At 44.8% G+C, this 18,629-nt stretch overlaps 1 protein-coding gene across 4 annotated transcripts in view; it reads right to left on the minus strand.

Annotated features, from left to right (window-relative positions):
• COP1 (COP1 E3 ubiquitin ligase) overlaps positions 1 to 18,629 on the minus strand; it is a 215,337-nt gene that overhangs the window by 157,830 nt on the left and 38,878 nt on the right. For all 4 annotated transcript variants that reach the window (XM_061634174.1, XM_061634172.1, XM_061634173.1 and 1 more), the window contains 2 exons: positions 2,137 to 2,196; positions 663 to 739 (listed from right to left, as the gene is read on the minus strand). In XM_061634174.1, the coding sequence (XP_061490158.1) occupies positions 663 to 739; positions 2,137 to 2,196 (137 nt within the window). The remainder of the gene's footprint in view (positions 1 to 662; positions 740 to 2,136; positions 2,197 to 18,629) is intronic.

The following is an 18,629-nucleotide window of genomic DNA, read 5'->3' on the forward strand; positions in this document are numbered from 1 at the left end:
ATACAGATAACCCATCTTCCCAAAGTACATATACAGTGCCTTGCAGAAGTAATGACACCACTGATCAATGCTCTCATATGACTGAATTACAAGTGGTACATTATAATTTCGTTCTGTATGATATTTTATTTTGAAAATCAAAATCAATTATGGTAAGGTGACATTGGTTTTATGTTGGGAAATGTTTGTAAGAAACATAAAAACTGAAACACGTTGCTTGCATAAGTATTCAATCCCTGTGCTGTAGAAACTCCCAGTTGACACAGATTCAAGAAGTTGCCCTACGGGGACACAATTACCTTGCCAGATAATGACTCTTGCTTGCCTGGATGGATGGTGTATATGAATGTGTGTATAAACTAGCCTACAGTTCAAAGGTAACATTTCTATCCATTGCTCTGTCCACTTTTCCTCTGGCTCCACCCACTATTGGCATGTGGCCCCCAGAAGGCTGCCTGGAAGAGAATATGGCCCTCAGGCTGCAAAAGGTTCCCCACTATATAATCCATTCAGATACAAACTATACTTCCGGCCACAAAGACAGAAACACTGATAAAACAGGTGAGGTGAAATATGGTGAGGGAAGGAGATCAAAGGTGGAGCAAGTTTTGTTTCATTGTGTGTTCTACACAAGACATCTCAAGCAACTGATAGAAAAGTACCTGTGTGAAGGCGACGGAGCTTCAAACTGAGGCACAGTGCTGTCCTCACTGACTGGTGAATACAAGCCACTCATTTCCTGGAATACATACCGAGTCACGTTACAGTAATTATACAAAATAAGATTTACATCCTCCATTAACAGCAGGCACTTTTAAGAACATATTACTTTACTTATTATTTTTATTTCAACTCAGCTAGTTTTATACAACATTCCTAGCATTTTCTGGAGAGGCTAATGCTATTTTCTCTTTTTATGCTGCTACACTATTTGAGCCAACACTGAATATGTTTGTCAAAGTGCTGTATTCAAGAGCAGGCTGGTGCAAACAGGACCAATCCGAGCCTCTCAAAATCAGCCCAGATGGAGAAAGTCAGCTATTATCTCTTAAAATGTCTTAATGCTATTACCCCTTCATAAGCTTATTGGTAAGACAGGAACTATGACCTGTGATGGTGTATTTGGGAATAAACAGAAAGTTCATTTCATCTGCAGTTTAGCATTTCCAAACCAGCTTAAGCCTATAGGGCAGTGTAGCTGAATGGGTCAGCAGGTAGCAAAACTGTTAACTGACAGAGTCAGATTGCCTCTGGTTTTTGCAAAGTCTCAGATTGGAACTATGGTCAGGAGATAATGTTTTTGTGCAGAATATATATAACTAATGTAAAGTATTTACAGAAGCTAACCTGACTAATTTACTACACACCTTCTCTCTCACTGGAAGAAATGTAGTGAACATTTGAATAATCACATTTATACACTTCCTTCATTACATGTCAGTTCCGTGTGTTGTAACCTTACAGTTACATTACGTATGTGAATACCAGCATCATGCAGAAAGTGGCGATCGCATGTGTTTTTCCAACTGAGATCCCCAATGATTAGCCTCACTCCAGTACTCATGCACGCTGCAGTCATGTGGCATCAAGAATTCCCACATCACTGCAGCTAATTGTAAAAGGGATTCTATAAATAAATAAACAGAGAGCCAAACAAACAGAAGGGATGAGATTACTATTTCTACCTGATAACAGATCTACTTGTGTTTTGCCACTTGGATAAAGCCTTTTATATGACACTATCATTTTATGGGCTGAAGTATGACCCATAAAAAAGAAACTGAATCTTCCCCCATTTCATTACAAGCCATCTAGCATTATGATGCAACCTCCCAATGCTTCACAAGCAGAAACTCATAGAACACACACACACACACAGAAAGAGAGAGACAGAGAGACAGAGAGAGAAAGAGAGAAATGAATTCTGAAAACTAACCATAGAAGTATTTGAAATGCCTCTCATCAAGCAGAAAACTGCAAGCATTAAGTGAACAAATTAACCAGAGAGATTAATCTGTTCATTTTCCCCATCACTGAAGTAGGTGCCATAAATTTAACACAGCAGCCCACAGAGAGGCAGACAGTTTGATGGTAATGAAAAACTGCTCAAGTTGGAACCATGGCTGGGTGCCTCACCTCCACTCGTTTAATATCTTCCTCAAGAACACTCAGCTCCTTCTGGATCTGTTCCAGTTGCTGTGGATGAAAAAAAGGATAAAAGAAATCTAAACCAATTTGCACTGGCAACACTGACACTATCATAAATTAAGTCATATTCTTTAAAGAGAAGGGAAAGTGCACAGAAGTTATAAAGCTACTCATTTCAGGTAGTCACTATGCACAAAATAACATGTATGCAAATATGTGTACAGACAACAAAACTACATTAAAAGAATGCCACAAGCTGTGAAATACAGGCAAGAACATTATGCTGCATAGCCTCAGCAATAAATAGGCCCATTACTAAACGTTAGTATTTGATACTCTTAACATGCAAGGTTTTTAAAGTGATTTAAAAAACAGTGATGTCTCAAGTAATTAGAAAGTCACTGAATTCACCCACCACTTGCATTGCTATAGCCTGAAAGCTAATAGCATATATGCAAAAACTCTTTAGAAAACAAGTAAAAAAAATTCAACTTAAACCAAATTGAATTAATTAGCCTAGCAATAAATATTTTGTTTAGTTAGGAACTGGCTAGACATCAATGTTAACATTGCTAATGTCAAATATTTTGAAACGATGAGAAGCTAAAACATAAGTAGATTACTGCAATGCATTCTATGTGGGGCTGCCTTTGAAGACGGTTCGGAAACTGCAGCTTGTGCAAAATGCAGCGGCCAGATTAGTAACAGGGACCAGACGGTCTCAACATATAAAACCAATTCTGGCCCACTTGCATTGGCTGCCTGTATGTTTCCAAGCTCAATTCAAGGTGCTGGTTTTGACCTCTAAAGCCTTACATGGCTTGGGACCACAATACCTGATGGAACGCCTCTCCCGATACGAACCCACCCATACACTACGTTCAAGATCAAAGCCCCTCCTCTGGGTGCCTACTCTGAGGGAAGCTCGGAGGATGGCAACAAGGGAGAGGGCCTTCTCAGTGGTGGCCCCCAAATTATGGAATGATCTTCTTGACGGGGTGCGCCTGGCACCAGGTCAGGACTTTCCTCTTCTCCCAGGCATTTTAGCATGTTTTATATTGTTTTAAATTTTTTAATAGTTTTAAATTGTTTTTAAAAGATGTGTTTTTAAATTTGTATATTTGTTTTAATGTTTTTAGTTACTGTAAACCGCCCAGAGAGCTTCGGCTATGGGGCGGTATATAAGTACAATCAATCAATCAATCAATCAATCGTCATTGCTTATAACAAAAGATATCGTCATCATAATCCAGGACCCACAAATCAATTGAACTAAAATTAAAACATACTAATTACCAGTAGAGAAGGGGGAAGGAGTTATCCAATACATCACCAGATGCTTTAATAGCTGTTATCAACCTATACCCCGGAGTAGCCATGTAATGAGTCACCTCCTTCATACTCTAGGGTTTTCCAAAATTTCCCTTTGTCTGCCTCTTTCCTACCCAAAGTTGAGAGACTCAGACTCGACAGTGGTGTTTTCTCTTTTCATTAAAGTAATAGAGAGTGAGAAAGGGGACCACCACCGTCCAGGGAAGGAGAGCCGTTGCTGCCTGTCTACCTGCTTGCTTGCTGCTGCTCGGCTACCGCTACCACCACCCTCTCCCTGTTGGACTCCTGTGCTGCAGGTTGCCACGCCATGCAGGACCAGGCCCCAGGGACTCAGCCAGCTGTGGCTGATTTTTTTCCACCTGTCCCTTCTCTGGAGGAGATACATAAGCTGGCTGGCTGAGGCAGCTCCTGCTTTGTCTGCCTTTTTCTGGGTCTTGAGTCATGTGCCTGGGAGATAGGACTCAAAGCCAAGTGGGGAGATTTAAGGGGCCCCCAATTAGCATAGTGACGGGTAGACGGAGATATGGCGTTGTGAGGACTTGCCAGGTTAAGGGGAATGCAGCCCAGGCAGCTAACGACTGTGCCTTGTTCCGGTCCTCCCCAAACCTGCAGGACTGTTGGTTGCCCTATCAGCCAGCTCTCGGGCCTCCGGATGCTGCTGCTAAATGCCAGATCGGTGCATAATAAGATCTCCCTCATTCACGATTTAATTGTGGATGAGGCAGCCAATCTGGCATGTATAACCGAGACCTGGGTGGGTGAGCAGGGGGGAGTCAGTCTCTCCCAGCTATGTCCACCAGGGTACCTGGTCCAGCATCAGGGTAGACCTGAAGGTCGGGGAGGGGGGGCTGCTGTGGTCTATAGGAGCTCCATCTCCCTCTGCAAGCACCCTGTCCATGTGACTACTGGTCTGGAGTGTTTGCACCTTATGTTGGGTTAGCGGGACAGACTGGGGATTCTGTTGGTGTACCGCCCACCCCGCTGACCAACAGACTCCCTAGCTGAGCTGACGGAGGTGGTCTCGGCTGTACTGTTGAGATCCCCCAGACTGTTGGTTCTGGGGGATGTCAACAACTGTCAGGCCCAGGATGTGACTCAGGAACCAGACCAATGATTGTAGTTAATTCGTGTTTTATTAGGGTAATGTCCAAACAAAGACTGCGTTTTCTCATGAAGCAATACAGGGATACAGGTCCTGCGGCATTGGGAGAAAGTTGACAGAGCAAGGGACTTCTTCCCGCCTGTTCTTTAAGAAGGGGCCAAACGGGCGCGCAATCTTTCGCTCCTCCTTAACTGCCCCTCAGGTACTGCCCGCCTTCCCCCCCTTCTCTCCTGTCTTTTCATCTGTCTGCGTGTGCGCGGTGAGGGGGGAAGCATCACCCCCTCCTCTTCTGAAGTTTCCGATTCCAGGATGGGGGATAGGGGAGGGGCTGATGGTAAACTGCCTTCCCGGTTTTCGGCTGTGAGCAGCCCTCCCTCTTCCCCCTCTTGCTCTGAGCCTGAAAGAGGGGGAGGCGTGAGAATGTCCAGGGAGGGCTCAGGCTCCCCGTTGCTAAGCGACCTTATCACTGGCAGTTCCTCTGTTTCGTCTTCGCTCCAAAGGGGGGAAGTTCCTCCCCCTTCCCTCTGCCATCCATCCGAATACTCTTCTCCCAACTCTCCGGGATCCAGCTCCCCGGGATTGGGACCCCAGCTCTGCCTTCCGACAACAACCATGCCGAGGCCACCTTATCCGGGGCGGCTCAGGATTCCATGGTCTCCATGACAACCATGGGACTATCCCAATATGCCATTGGCCCAACACATGTAGCAGGGCATACTCTAGACTTCGTTTTTGCATCTGGACATGGAGTTGGTGATCTGAATGTGGGGGGCCTTACATCAGTCCCTCTGTCATGGACAGATCACTGCTTGCTGAAGTTTAGACTTACAGCGGCTTTTCCCCTCTGCAAGGGTGGTCCGCCCCCAGAGACTAATGGATCCAGATGGTTTCCAAAGGGCTCTGGGGAGTTTTCCGGCTGATAGGGCTGGCACTCCTGTCAAAACCCTGGTTGAACTGTGGAATACAGAAATGACCCAGGTGGTTGACATGATTACTCCTGAGCGCCCTCTCCTGTGTAGAGCTCGTACGGCTCTATGGTATACCCCAGAGCTGAGAGTGATGAAACAATATAGGAGACAGCTTGAATGCAGATGGAGGCGAACTCCTAGCAGAAGCAATTATACACTGGTAAGTGCCTATGGTAAGCTGTATTTAGGGGCAGTGAGGGCAGCAAAAAAACAGTATTTTGCTGCCACTATCAAATCATCAATCTGCCGCCCAGCGGAGCTCTTCAGAATTGTCCGGGGGCTATTACACTCTGGCCCCAGGGACATGGTAGAACCATCTGAGGCCCACTGTAATGAATTTGCTAGGCACTTCCAGGATAAAATCTTTAGCATCCGCCAGGACTTAGACTCCAGTGTTACAGCAGGTGAATCAAGCAAGGTATCCAGAGCACAGCCTTGTCCCGACTTCTTGGATGAGTTTCAGCTGATGCAGCTTTAGGACATTGACAAGGTGCTTGGACAGGTTTGTGCAACCACTTCTGTGCTGGATCCTTGCCCTTCTTCGCTAATAAAAGCTAGCAGGGATGGAACAGCCGGCTGGGCCAGGGAAGTGATTAATGCCTCTCTGCGAGAGGGGGCGGTCCCTGGCTGCCTGAAAGAGTCAGTAGTGAGACCACTCCTGAAGAGACCCTCCCTGGACCCAGAAAATCTTAATAACTATAGGCCGGTAGCAAATGTTCCATTCCTGGGCAAGGTCTTGGAACGAGTGGTTGCAGGCCAGCTCCAGACACTCTTGGATGAGACCGATTATACGGATCCATTTCAGTCTGGTTTCAGGCCTGGTTTTGGCACGGAAACAGCCTTGGTCGCCCTGTATGATGACCTTTGTCGGGAGAGAGACAGGGGGAGTGTGACTCTGTTGATTCTCCTTGATCTCTCAGCGGCTTCCGATACCATTGACCATGGTATCCTTCTGGGGAGACTAGCTGAGTTAGGAGTGGGAGGTACTGCATTGCAGTGGTTCCACTCCTACTTGGCAGGTCGCCTCCAGAAGGTGTTGCTTGGGGAACATTACTCGGCATCCTGGACTCTCCAGTATGGGGTTCCGCAGGGGTCAGTTCTGTCCCCCATGCTGTTCAACATCTACATGAAACCGTTGGGTGTGGTCATCCGGAGCTTTGGAGTGCATTGCCATCAGTATGCTGATGACACGCAGCTCTATTTCGCCTTTTCATCTTCTTCAGGTGAGGCTGTCAATGTGCTGAACTGGTGCCTAGCTGCGACAATGGATTGGATGAGGGCTAATAAACTGAGGCTCAATCCAGACAAGACTGAGATGCTGCTAGTGGGTGGTTCTTCTGACCAGATGGTGGATATCCAACCTGTTCTGGATGGGGTTGCACTCCCTTGAAGGAGCAGGTTCGTAGCTTGGGGGTTCTCCTAGAACCATCTCTGTCACTTGAGGCTCAGGTAGCCTCGGTGGCACGGAGTGCCTTCTACCGACTTCGGTTGGTGACCCAACTACATCCCTATCTGGACAGGGATAACCTGGCTTCAGTTGTCCATGCTCTGGTAACCTCCAAATTAGATTACTGCAATGCACTCTACGTGGGGCTGCCTTTGAAGACGGTTCGGAAACTGCAGCTTGTGCAAAATGCAGCGGCCAGATTAGTAACAGGGACCAGACGGTCCGAACATATAAAACCGATTCTGGCCCACTTGCATTGGCTGCCTGTATGTTTCCGAGCTCGATTCAAGGTGCTGGTTTTGACCTATAAAGCCTTACATGGCTTGGGACCACAATACCTGATGGAACGCCTCTCCCGATACGAACCCACCCATATACTACGTTCAAGATCAAAGGCCCTCCCTACTCCGAGGGAAGCTCAGAGGGTGGCAACAAGGGAGAGGGTCTTCTCAGTGGTGGCCCCCAAATTATGGAATGATCTCGATGATGAGGTGCGCCTGGTGCCAACACTGTTATCTTTTCGGCGCCAGGACAAGACTTTCCTCTTCTCCCAGGCATTTTAGCATGTGTTTTTAAATTGTTTTTATATTGTTTTGAATTTTAAAATGGTGTTTTTAAATTGTTTTTAAAATATGTTTTTAAATTGTATATTTGTTTTAATGTTTTTGATTGCTGTAAACCGCCCAGAGAGCTTCGGCTATGGGGCGGTATACAAGTGGAATCAATCAATCAATCAATCAATCAATCAATCAATGCAGAGCACCTCACAAAACTAGCTGTTCTTTCTTAGCTACTCTTTGAATAATGCTTTGATTTGGATTCCTGCATTGAGCAGAGGGTTGGACTAGATGGCCTTATAGGCCCCTTCCAACTCTACTATTCTATGATTCTATGATTCCACGATTCTACTCTCTAACACTAGCTAAGCATGACTTTGCAACTACAGATGTTGACTCAGCAACTGGGTTTCCCCCCGCCCGAGTCTGCTTAAGTAGGTTGGGAGCACGTGTGCAAACGAAGGCTCCTCCTTAATTGAGTCTGTTGAATTTCCCACTTCGAGTGTCTTCGCGAGTAGGGCAAAGGTGGAGCCTTACCCAGTCTGTTGTCTTCCCCCCTGCAACGGAGGCGGGCTACTAACTGTCAGTTCAGGCATGGGAGGTGGAGGTATTCCTGGGTGGGAAGTGTCTGATGGGCCTGGCTGATCTCCCACATGAAGGTCTGGAGTTACAGGGACTGTAGAGTCCAAGACAGGGGTCGGAGCACTCTCTAAGTCCATGCTGCTGCCAGCCCCCTCCCCAAGTAATTCATCCCAGTCCACATCCTCATCCTCTGACTCGCCCCCACCTGACCATTCTCACCCAGTGGGGGTCACAACATCATCACCTCCATGCCGATTCCCTTCCCCACCCTGGGCTTGTGTTTGTCTGGGTAAACTTCATGGAACTTTCTCACTAATTCCAGCACGTAAAAGTCTGCAGCTGCTTCCCAGGATCTTTCCACTGGACTGTAGACATGCCAATGGATTAAGTACTGCAGCTTCCCTCAGTGCCGGAGCGAGTCGCGGATCTGCTCCACCTCGCTTCTCCTGTCCATCAACCATGACTGGTGGTGGTGGGGTGTCAGTTGCCCAGTTGGGGTCCGGCAGCTTCTCCATGGTAAGCGGTGAGTGATGGAGCACAGGGTGAATTTTCATGGAGACAGGTAGACAGAGACAAAAGGCCACTGGATTGATCTGTGCCTCTACTTCAAAAGGCCCCACCCTCCAAGCTTCCAGTTTACGGCAGGGTACTCACATTGCCAGGTAATACGTGGAGAGCCACACTTTACTGCCCACCTGTATCTCGGGACCAGACTGATGGTGTTGGTCCACTACTTCCTTGTAATCTGCCTTAGCTCTAGCTAATTTTTCCTTCAACAGTTGCTGTATTGCCTGCACCTCTTGCAGAAACTCCACTGCCAAGGGACCTGCCAGGTTGTGAGTTGTGGGGGGGATAACCAAGATTGGCAAAAAATGAGTCTGTTGGGTAGACGCATGCACAGAGTTGTTATAGGCGAACTCAGCCAAGGGTAGCAAAGACACCCAATTATCCTGCTGGTAGTTGACATAGCAATGTAGGTATTGTTCTAGGGTGGCATTCACTTTTTCTGTTTGCCCATCCATTTGGGGGTAATGGGAGGATGACAATCTTAGCTCGATCTGTAACAGCTGCCACAGGGCCTGCCAGAATCAGGCCATCAACTGGGGTCCCCCGTCTGAAACCAGACTGGTGGGGAGACCATGCAGTCGGAAAACGTGCTGAACAAATAACTGGGCAGTTTCTTTGGCTGTCGGCAAACTGATGCAGGGGACAAAATTAGCCATTTTACTGAAGGCATCCACAATCACCAGAATGGTGGTCTTCCCTTGGAAGGCGGATAAGTCCATGATAAAGGCCAGGGTCGCCATGGACCCTCAGGTGTGGGTAGTGGCCCCAGTAACCTCGCGGGTCATCCTGGGGCATGCTTAGCCCTCATGCAGGTAGGGCAGGACTAGACAAATCTCTCAACATCATGTTTTACCCTTGGCCACCAGAAGTCTCTCGTAACAGCCTGTAAATTCTTACATACTCCAAAGTGCCCTCCTGTCAGGGAATTGTGGCATTGCTGAAATACCTTGGCCCAGATCTCTCCTGGAGGCACATACAGTGCTTCAAAGTGGTACAGCAACACACACACACCTTCTATGAGAGAACCCTGGTGTGCAATCCTGTGGTGGCTGCTCCAACTCCCACACTCTCTCTTGGGTGAAAGGGTCTTGCTCTTGCACACGGCACAGTTCCTCCAGCCATGGATCTGGGCAAGCCGCGGCCACCAACCTTTTGAGGCGTATGATGTGATGTAACAGAGACAGATCGGGCTTCATTGTATTCTGGCTTGCAGGACAGGGCATCAGTCTGGCGGCTTTGTGCCTGAGGAATATAGGTAATATGAAAACGGAACCTAGTGATGAACTGTGCCACCTGAACCTGCCACTGGTTCAACTTGCAAACCGTCTGAAGACTCTCAAGGTTCCAATGGTCAGTGCGGATCTCCACCTCATGTCAAGCCTCTTCCAAGAGGTGCCGCCAGGTCTCGAATGCATTGTGGATGGCTAGTAGCTCCTTGTCCCAAACAGTGTACAGTAGGGCCCCACTCATACAGCGGATTACATTCCAGAGCCCCACCTAAAAGCGAAACCCGTCAAAAAGCAGAACTCCATCAATTGAATGGCACCCGAAGCCCAAAAACCACCATAAAAGCGGGAAAAGCGCCATATGAGTGGGGCCTTACTCTAATTGAAAACTGCTGCATTAGCAGAACACTGAAAACCAGGCCACCGAAAAGGCAAACAGCAGCTTCCATTTCTCAAACACCTGTTGAGCTGTGTCAGTCCAATGAAAGGGGCCAGGTCCTTCTAAGCAGGCGGTTAATGTGTCTATCATGTTAGAGAAGGCAATGATGAAACATCGGTAGTTGTTGGCAAACCTCAGGAAGCTCAGTAGGTCTTTTTTGGTTTGGGGAGGGTGCCAAAAGAGTACACTGTGTACCTTTTCCGTCCAATATCTCAAGTAGTCCAAGGTGGTCAAATCAAAATCACACTTCTCAAGCTTAGCATACAAGTGATGCTCTCTCAGTCTTTGTAACACTGCCCGGACGTGCGCTTCATGCTGCTTTGGGGAGTTGGAGTAAACAAGGATGTCATCTAAACAGACTATCATAAAGCAGTCCAGGTAGTCTCAGAAGATCATAGAATCATAGAACAGTAGAGTTGGAAGGGGCCCATAAGGCCATCAAGTCCAACCCCCTGCTCAATGCAGGAATCCAAATCAAAGCATTCCTGACAGATGGCTGTCCAGCTGCCTCTTGAAGGCCTCCTGTGTCACCCACTATCTCTCTAGGTAATTGGTTCCAGTGTCATATGGCTCTAACAGTTAGGAAGTTTTTCCTGATGTTCAGTCAAAATCTGGCTTCCTGCAACTTGAGCCCATTATTCCATGTCCTGCACTCTGGGACGATCAAGAAGAGATCCCGGCCCTCCTCTATGTGACAACCTTTCATGTACTTGAAGAGTGCTATCTCCCTCCCCTCAGTCTTCTCTTCTCCAGGCTAAACATGCCCAGTTCTTTCAGTCTCTCCTCACAGGGCTTTGTTTCCAGTCCCCTGATCATCCATTCATGAACATGTCATTCATGAAATTTTGGAAGAGAGCTGCGGCATTCGATAGTCTGAATGGCATGACCAGGTATTCGAAGTGGCCATACCAGGTCTTGAAGGAAATCTTTCACTCTTCTCCCTCTTTGATCCTGACTAGATTATAGGCTCTGCGCAGGTCCAGCTTGGTATAGATTGTGGCAGCCCACAACATTCCAGCATCTCGCAGATGAGAGGCAAGGGGTATCTGTTGGGGATGGTAATCTTGTTTAACTCCTGGTAGTCTTGACAAGAGCATAGATTCTCAATTCTGCTTCCTGAGAATCTAAGTTTCCCTTTTAAAAAACTTTATTCCTTATAGCTACACTTGAAAACATGTGGACAATATCTGCTGAAATCTTAGAAGCCAAAAGGATGGTTGAATAAAGCTGATGGTGGGTTTATTTAGCAGATTTTCAACCTGCTTTTCAGAGTTCCCCAAACAGTTCACAACACTGATAAAACTATAGTTAATCAATTAATAGCCTTAAACATCGACCCTCCATTGACAGATGGGGTCAAACACACCCCAACAACACTGTAAAAAACATATCAGTAGCCCACAATTCCATGTTCCAGGTAACCATGACAAGGTGTGAATTGCCATGTGATTTTTCAAGAGCCCCATTGTTACTTCATCAAAAAATCCATGTGTTTATTCTTACAGATTTTAAGGCCAATCACCCACCACCACACACACAGGACATTCTTTGTGACCCAGCAAAGCGTTTGGAGCCTGATATCCCAACTGCATCTGGAAAATTTTCAACAGGTAACTTAATGGCAACTCTCAATCAATGACCTCTAGATGATCACTTCTGTCACAGAACGATCTTTGTAAAATGTGTTGCTGAGGGTTGCCCTCAACACTTCTGGGGCACAATGTCAATAGCCTCCTTCAAAAGAATCAATACAATCCTCAGATTTGATTATCAGGGTCAGCACCAAACTACCAGTTTGAAAGGCAAGCTTGCTCCTCTGCATTATTTGTGGAATATGTTACCAAACCTCTGCCACAATGCTTCATGCCATATGAGAATGTTACAACTGATGAACAACTAGTGCCATTCACAAGGAGATGTCCAATGAGGTAGTATGGGTCAACAAAGCATGAGAAAATCCTGGCTGTGTCACAATTGCAGACCCTGTGTTCACGATAAAGACACATATGAGGAAGGAACAAGGTGCCCCAACAATATGAAACAGTGGTTGAGAAACTAGCAATACATTTGCAGGGGTCTGGACAGAATACAGCAACCAATAACATCTTCACCAGTGTGCCACTGACCAGGGAATTAGCTAAGAAAAACCTGACTCAGATTGGCACACTGGAAAACAAACCAGAAATTTCTCCCAGACATCGTTGCCCAGAATTCAGAAGTGTCATCAACAGCAGCATGTTTAGTTTTTAAGAAGGGCTGGCACTTGTAAGTTATGTCTGGCACTTTTAACTTATGTGCCAAGAAAAGGAAGACAGAGATTCTCCTTTCTTCAATATGCAGAACTGCCGCAATCTCAGAACAAGATTCCAAGCCAGGGATCATTCTTTATTACCCGATTCCAACCTGGTTCTCTCCAGATGGTTTGGACTACAACGGCATTCAGACTCAGCCAGCATGGCCAATGATCAGAGAAGATAAGAGCTGCCATCCAAAGTATCTGAGGCATCAGTTTGGGGAAGGCTGCTTTATTTTAATAAAATTAAAGGTGGTTTGAACACCTGCAACCAGATGGCCCTGACATCCAAAGTGCATGATCAAATGGCAAACAATGGTAGTTTTTCTTCTTTTTTCAAATAAAGGGGATATTGCCTGTTTAAATGCTTATATTTTTGGAAGCTGAATGACCCATAATGGTGTCAACATCCCAAATGGTAGCTCTTCCTAGCACATCTGGATCTAGATAGTTGATTACGTGGCACATTAGAAGTGGTGCAGCCTGCTGCTGCTGCTGCCACCAAGGAAAGTGGACGGTATCAGCTGTGCAGTCAATGCAACAATGGAAAATCATAGCAAAAATATGCTAATGTAATTGTTCTATCTGATCTACTCAAGCATTTATGAAATTTGGTGACTGTACATAGGCTGCTCAGGTAGCATATGCTATGCTTGCAAAGTCTGTAACATCTGTTGCTGCTGTAAATTCATAAATCTTTAGTAGTGTACTATTATGATATATATATATATATATATGTATATATGTTGATGGAACAATGTTTCATGCTCAAAAATACATGTAGTCATTTACCAAATGTGTAAATTTTTGTACTTTACATTTTAGGGTATTGTTAACCTTGGATGACTTATGAGTCACTATTCTGTTTTACCAGAAAAGGGAAGGTCTCAAAGGCATGATCTTTTATTTACGTACTGCTTGCAAATGGTGCCATGCTTCATCACTGCTACCTGTTATTTATTTTGTATGGCTTTGTTTGGGTACATTTTATCCCAGTACTGGATTGGTACAGTCAATTTTCTATTGACTGAGGGTTAAACAAGAGTAATTGAGCTGGAACAATTGGGGGCAGATCTGGCTTCAATGTCCTTAGCTCTCCCATGATTGGCAAGACCAGAATTAGGGGGAAACAAACAAGTTTGTTCAGTTAGCATAAATAATAAAATTCAGCTTTTTGAGGAACAAAATGTTACATTTTAAAGCACAGAATACACATAGCCTTACAATTCTCCTTTTATAGAACAAGGCAGCTTAGGTACTGACGCCATCCTCAAAGAATGCTTACTTATACCACTGGTTTCAATGGGGCATACACATGGTAATATCCTGAGGACCACAGCTATTGTTAATCCCCCAGGTATTAACCTCCACCACTTTATATTTCAAGAACCAGAACCATGCAAGTGCAGGACACAATTTTCCCTGAATAGTTTAGTTATTTTAAAATGTCAAGGATCTAAGTTATTTGGATTCTTCATTGTCCTTACAACAACTCCTTCCTTCACCCCCATTTCAGAACAAGATCAAATGGGTGATATTCTGGTAAAGCTAGTTCTCTCAAACAGAAAACCAAACCAAAAAACACACAAAGCCATAAGACTTTCTTTGGCACAGATTAGAAAATCATGTAGATATAGATATATAAATAACAAAGTTATATTATTCACAGGTAGCTTTTCTCTAGAAAAAGCTGTTTTCTATTTGCATGTAGGTCTTACTCATTTGTCCATGTGGCTATGATTGTGAGTGGTTTCATACCCATGGATAGAAGCAAGATAGGCAGGAAAGATGAACAGAGTAAAGGGACAGAGAAAAAACTTAAAATTCAGCTTGAGCAGAGCAGGGGAGACTGAGGAAAGGGAAGGGGGAACAGAGACAGGAAGTCTGGAGGTGGGAAAGGGCTGAACAAAGGGAGGAAGACCCAGCAAGAACCACTTCCAAGTCCTGCCAGAACAATCCTGTTCACATTTACTAAGAAGTTCTATAATTTTCAATTACTCTTATTCCCAGGCAGGTTTGCATAGGACTGTGCCCAGACACTGAGGAGGATCAAGCGTGTCTTGAATAAGATACTAGCTGTCTCTTGCAATATCTGGGCTGGGTGGGAAGGAGAGAAGTGTGGGAAGTAAAGGCAAGAAGGACAAACGAAGGAGCAAGCATTTAAGTGTCACTGAAGCTATTACCTTCTGCTGGCACCAAATCTGTGTAGACTAGAGATTGTACATCTTTTTAAATGTTGCATGTGAATAACTGTGCAAGCACACAGCTCAACTGCTGTGTACACGGGTACACAGATGATACATTTATTGAATGTAATGTGTGAACACTCCTAAACCCACCACTAGAAAAGGAAGGGTAACAGTACAAAAAAGGTAAGAGTATGTGTGAGAGAGAGGATGTGTGAGTGAGTAAACAAGCCTTTCTGCAGCTATTGCTCTTTATAGGACAAAATGCATCACACACAGACTACTCCCCACTTTTAATAACTGGTACTTGAAGATTCTCATTATAAAGATCTTGTACCAATTTGTAATCCTGCTCTGTCTCCAACAGCAAGTCTGACCAGTTGGCAGAGCCTCAGCAATAGCCCACCGGTAGTGCCAACACTGCCACTTACTGGGAGGTGGAGAGGCAAGGCAGCTGCAACGTTGGAGCTGTGTGGGCACACCAGTGGGAGTGCTGGATTGGGGTTTTTTGTCTGCATCTTACAAAGGATAGGAGGTTGGTATAATCAAGTATTTGCAGCTTTACCTCACTCTTTAGCCAAAAAGCTCCCCAGAACAGCTTACAAAAATCAGTACAAAGGTAGTCCCTACCCAGAGGCTTACATTTTCTAAAAGACACAACACACAAGGTTTGGTTCATGCTTATTAAGGTTTATAACATTGCTTTCCACTTTAAAAAAAGTGTCAAAGCAATTTTCAACCAAAGTAAAAAATACAATAATAAAGTCACATATGGAAGCCAGGATGGGAAGGAAGGAAAAATCAAGCTCTAGCACCAGTTTTTAAAGTTACCGTTCTTATAGTGACCAAATGAGATGGAAATAGTTAGGAAGCTTCGCTGAATGGCTGCCACTAGGTGACAAATGCAAAAAATCTCTAGACTACACTCTAAGGAGTGGCATCAAATCCTCCCCTGTTTTTATGAACATCTTCCCAAAACCACACAAGGGATTTTTAAAGCCCCAAAGGAAAGCTACTGTGACTGTAGTTTTATGTGATCAGCTCGGAAGCATTTTAATGCCATATTGCTGAAAATGCAAACAACTGCTTGAATGCTTATGGAAAAGAGCACGAGATCAGCTAAAATCCCTGCTGCATGCTTTGTAGAAACTTTCAACTGTCATATAATTAAGCATTAAAACTGAAAACTGAGCTTCACTTAAATAAATAGACATTACAGTGATACACTCCTAAACTGACCTGCTACCCTGAAGGAGGGGATCTAAGCCATAACTGATATCACCTGAGAAGACTTTATTCTCCAAGTCAACCCAGTTCTTTCTTTTCAGAAGCAGGTGAAGAAGGCACAACTCAGGTCTTTCCTAGTTGTTCAATCCTCCTGGCAGTTTTACAGGATGCTACTACCTTATCTTCTGCAGCCTAGGAGCCATTATACTGAAACTGAAACAGACACCAGCTTACCACAGCTCCTTCAGAACTATTTTCTTACTGTCTCACTATTACCTGCTCTCTCCACTTCCATTAGACCATTAGCTATCATTTTGACGATGCCAGGTGAACCTTGGTGTCTTCCCAGGCTTCTTAATACTAACTTTTCAAAGTTAACCCTTTTAAGCTTCTCTAATGTACTGACTGGAGGTTTAACTTTTATTATGCAGATATATATTGTTGTAGATGTTTTGGATATTTGCATAATCCATCCAGGAAAAGCTAATTGGTTTTTGAAAAGTGACTTCAGAAATAAAAAAAATCCACTGCCACACACCTTTTAGTTTTCTTGTGTCCTTGAGAGATCCTTCACACCAAACCTATTGGGATGAGCTGTTAAGAAAAAGCTGCCCATTGTGAAAAGTCTTATCCTACAGCTGTGACTGTCGTTATTATGTGCCTCCAAGTCAACTACGACTTATGGCGACCCTATGAATCAGCGACCTCCAAGAGTATCTGTTATGAAACACCCTGTTCAGATCTTGTAAGTTCAGGTCTGTGGCTTCCTTTATGGAATCAATCCATCTCTTGTTTGGCCTTCCTCTTTTTCTACTCCATGCTGTTTTTCCCAGCATTATTATCTTTTCTAATGAATCATGTCTTCTCATTATGTGTCCAAAGTATGATAACCTCAGTTTCATCATTTTAGCTTCTAGTGACAGTTCTGGTTTGATTTGTTCTAACACCCAATTATTGGTCTTTTTCGCAGTCCATGGTATCCGCAAAGCTCTCCTCCAACACCACATTTCAAATGAGTTGATTTTTCTCTTATCTGCTTTTTTCACTGTCCAGCTTTCACATCCATACATAGAGATTGGGAATACCATGGTCTGAATGATCCTGACTTTAGTGTTCAGTGATACATCTTTGCATTTGAGGACCTTTTCTAGTTCTCTCACAGCTGCCCTACCCAGTCCTAGCCTTCTTCTGATTTCTTGACTATTGTCTCCATTTTGGTTAATGATTGTGCCAAGGTATTGATAATCCTTGACAAGTTCAATGTCCTCATTGGCAACTTTGAAGTTACATAAATCTTCTGTTGTCATTACTTTAGTCTTTTTGACGTTCAGCTGTAGTCCTGCCTTTGTGCTTTCCTCTTTAACTTTCATCAGCATTTGTTTCAGAAAAATGGTCCCATCCTCCTATTTAAGAATTTTATCCAGTTGGGAAAAAATCGGGAGTGGGGGGAGTTGGCCTGGAGAGGGAAGTTCATGTTTTTTAAATTATTCCAGAATATATTTCAGTGATATTTTAAAAATATTTTTCCACCACCAATTCATGCTGCAGCAAACCTCTTAGTTTCAAGATTCATTTGGAATCATTAGATTCTTCACCAACCCTGACATGACATCGTTAGCAACCCTGACATGACATCATTCACACATTTAGCTAAATTGTTCTGTTTGTGGGACAGCGTGTTGTTGTTAGAGGAAACAGCATACATAAGAGGCTCCATTCCAAATAAAGACCTTGGTAGGAAGGTTGGGAAGCTTTAACCCCTTGCCCACTACTGCAGTCCCAGTTTGGATTGGGCTACAAAATTTGCTAGGTTCAATTGCTCCACAATTCTGCTTTATTTTTGGCACAGTGTACTCTGAGCTTTCCAGTCTTTTAAGGAACAATGCGGAGACTGGAAAGCCCAGATAACAGAACTCTCGAATAACTACTCCCAATCAGTACTCTGAGCCTGAGGTAAAGTAATGCACCAAGTGGCAGTGTGCTTTGAGACCAGTTAACAGAATTAAACTAACCAACTTTCTTTGGTTCAGTCTTAAGGAGAGCAGACCTACAGGAGGACTAAACAGGGAAGGGCTGACTGGCACCATCCTGGCTCACTCTCTCAGCCAGCAAGTGTGTGTGCATGTATTTTGCCTGCATCAGTTTGTCCTGTGATATATCTGCCTGCAGGTAAGAGCGTTTGGGGGCTGACTGCAGGGTGGGGTATTGGTTGATTGCTGGCTGAGCTGGTGGTATGGTCCAGACCCTGCCTTACTATAAGAACAGGCTCTGCCACAGATAGCGGGGTCAACTGTGGTGTGGTCCCTGCTGCCTTGAAACAGGTGGTGGTGCAGCCGCTCCTAAAGAAACCATTCCTGGACCCCTTGGATTGGAATAACTATCAACCAGTCGCGAATGCCCCCTTCCTGGGGAAAGAGAGTGGAGAGAGTCACAACGGGCAGCTGCAAACATACTTGGACGACACAGATAATTTAGATCCATTCCAAACTGGGTTCAGTCCTGGCCACGGCACTGACTCAGCCTTGGTCACCCTAGTGGATGACCTTTACAGACAG

The sequence above is a fragment of the Rhineura floridana genome, chromosome 6 (genome assembly GCF_030035675.1).
Source record: "Rhineura floridana isolate rRhiFlo1 chromosome 6, rRhiFlo1.hap2, whole genome shotgun sequence".
Classification (NCBI taxonomy): domain Eukaryota; kingdom Metazoa; phylum Chordata; class Lepidosauria; order Squamata; family Rhineuridae; genus Rhineura; species Rhineura floridana.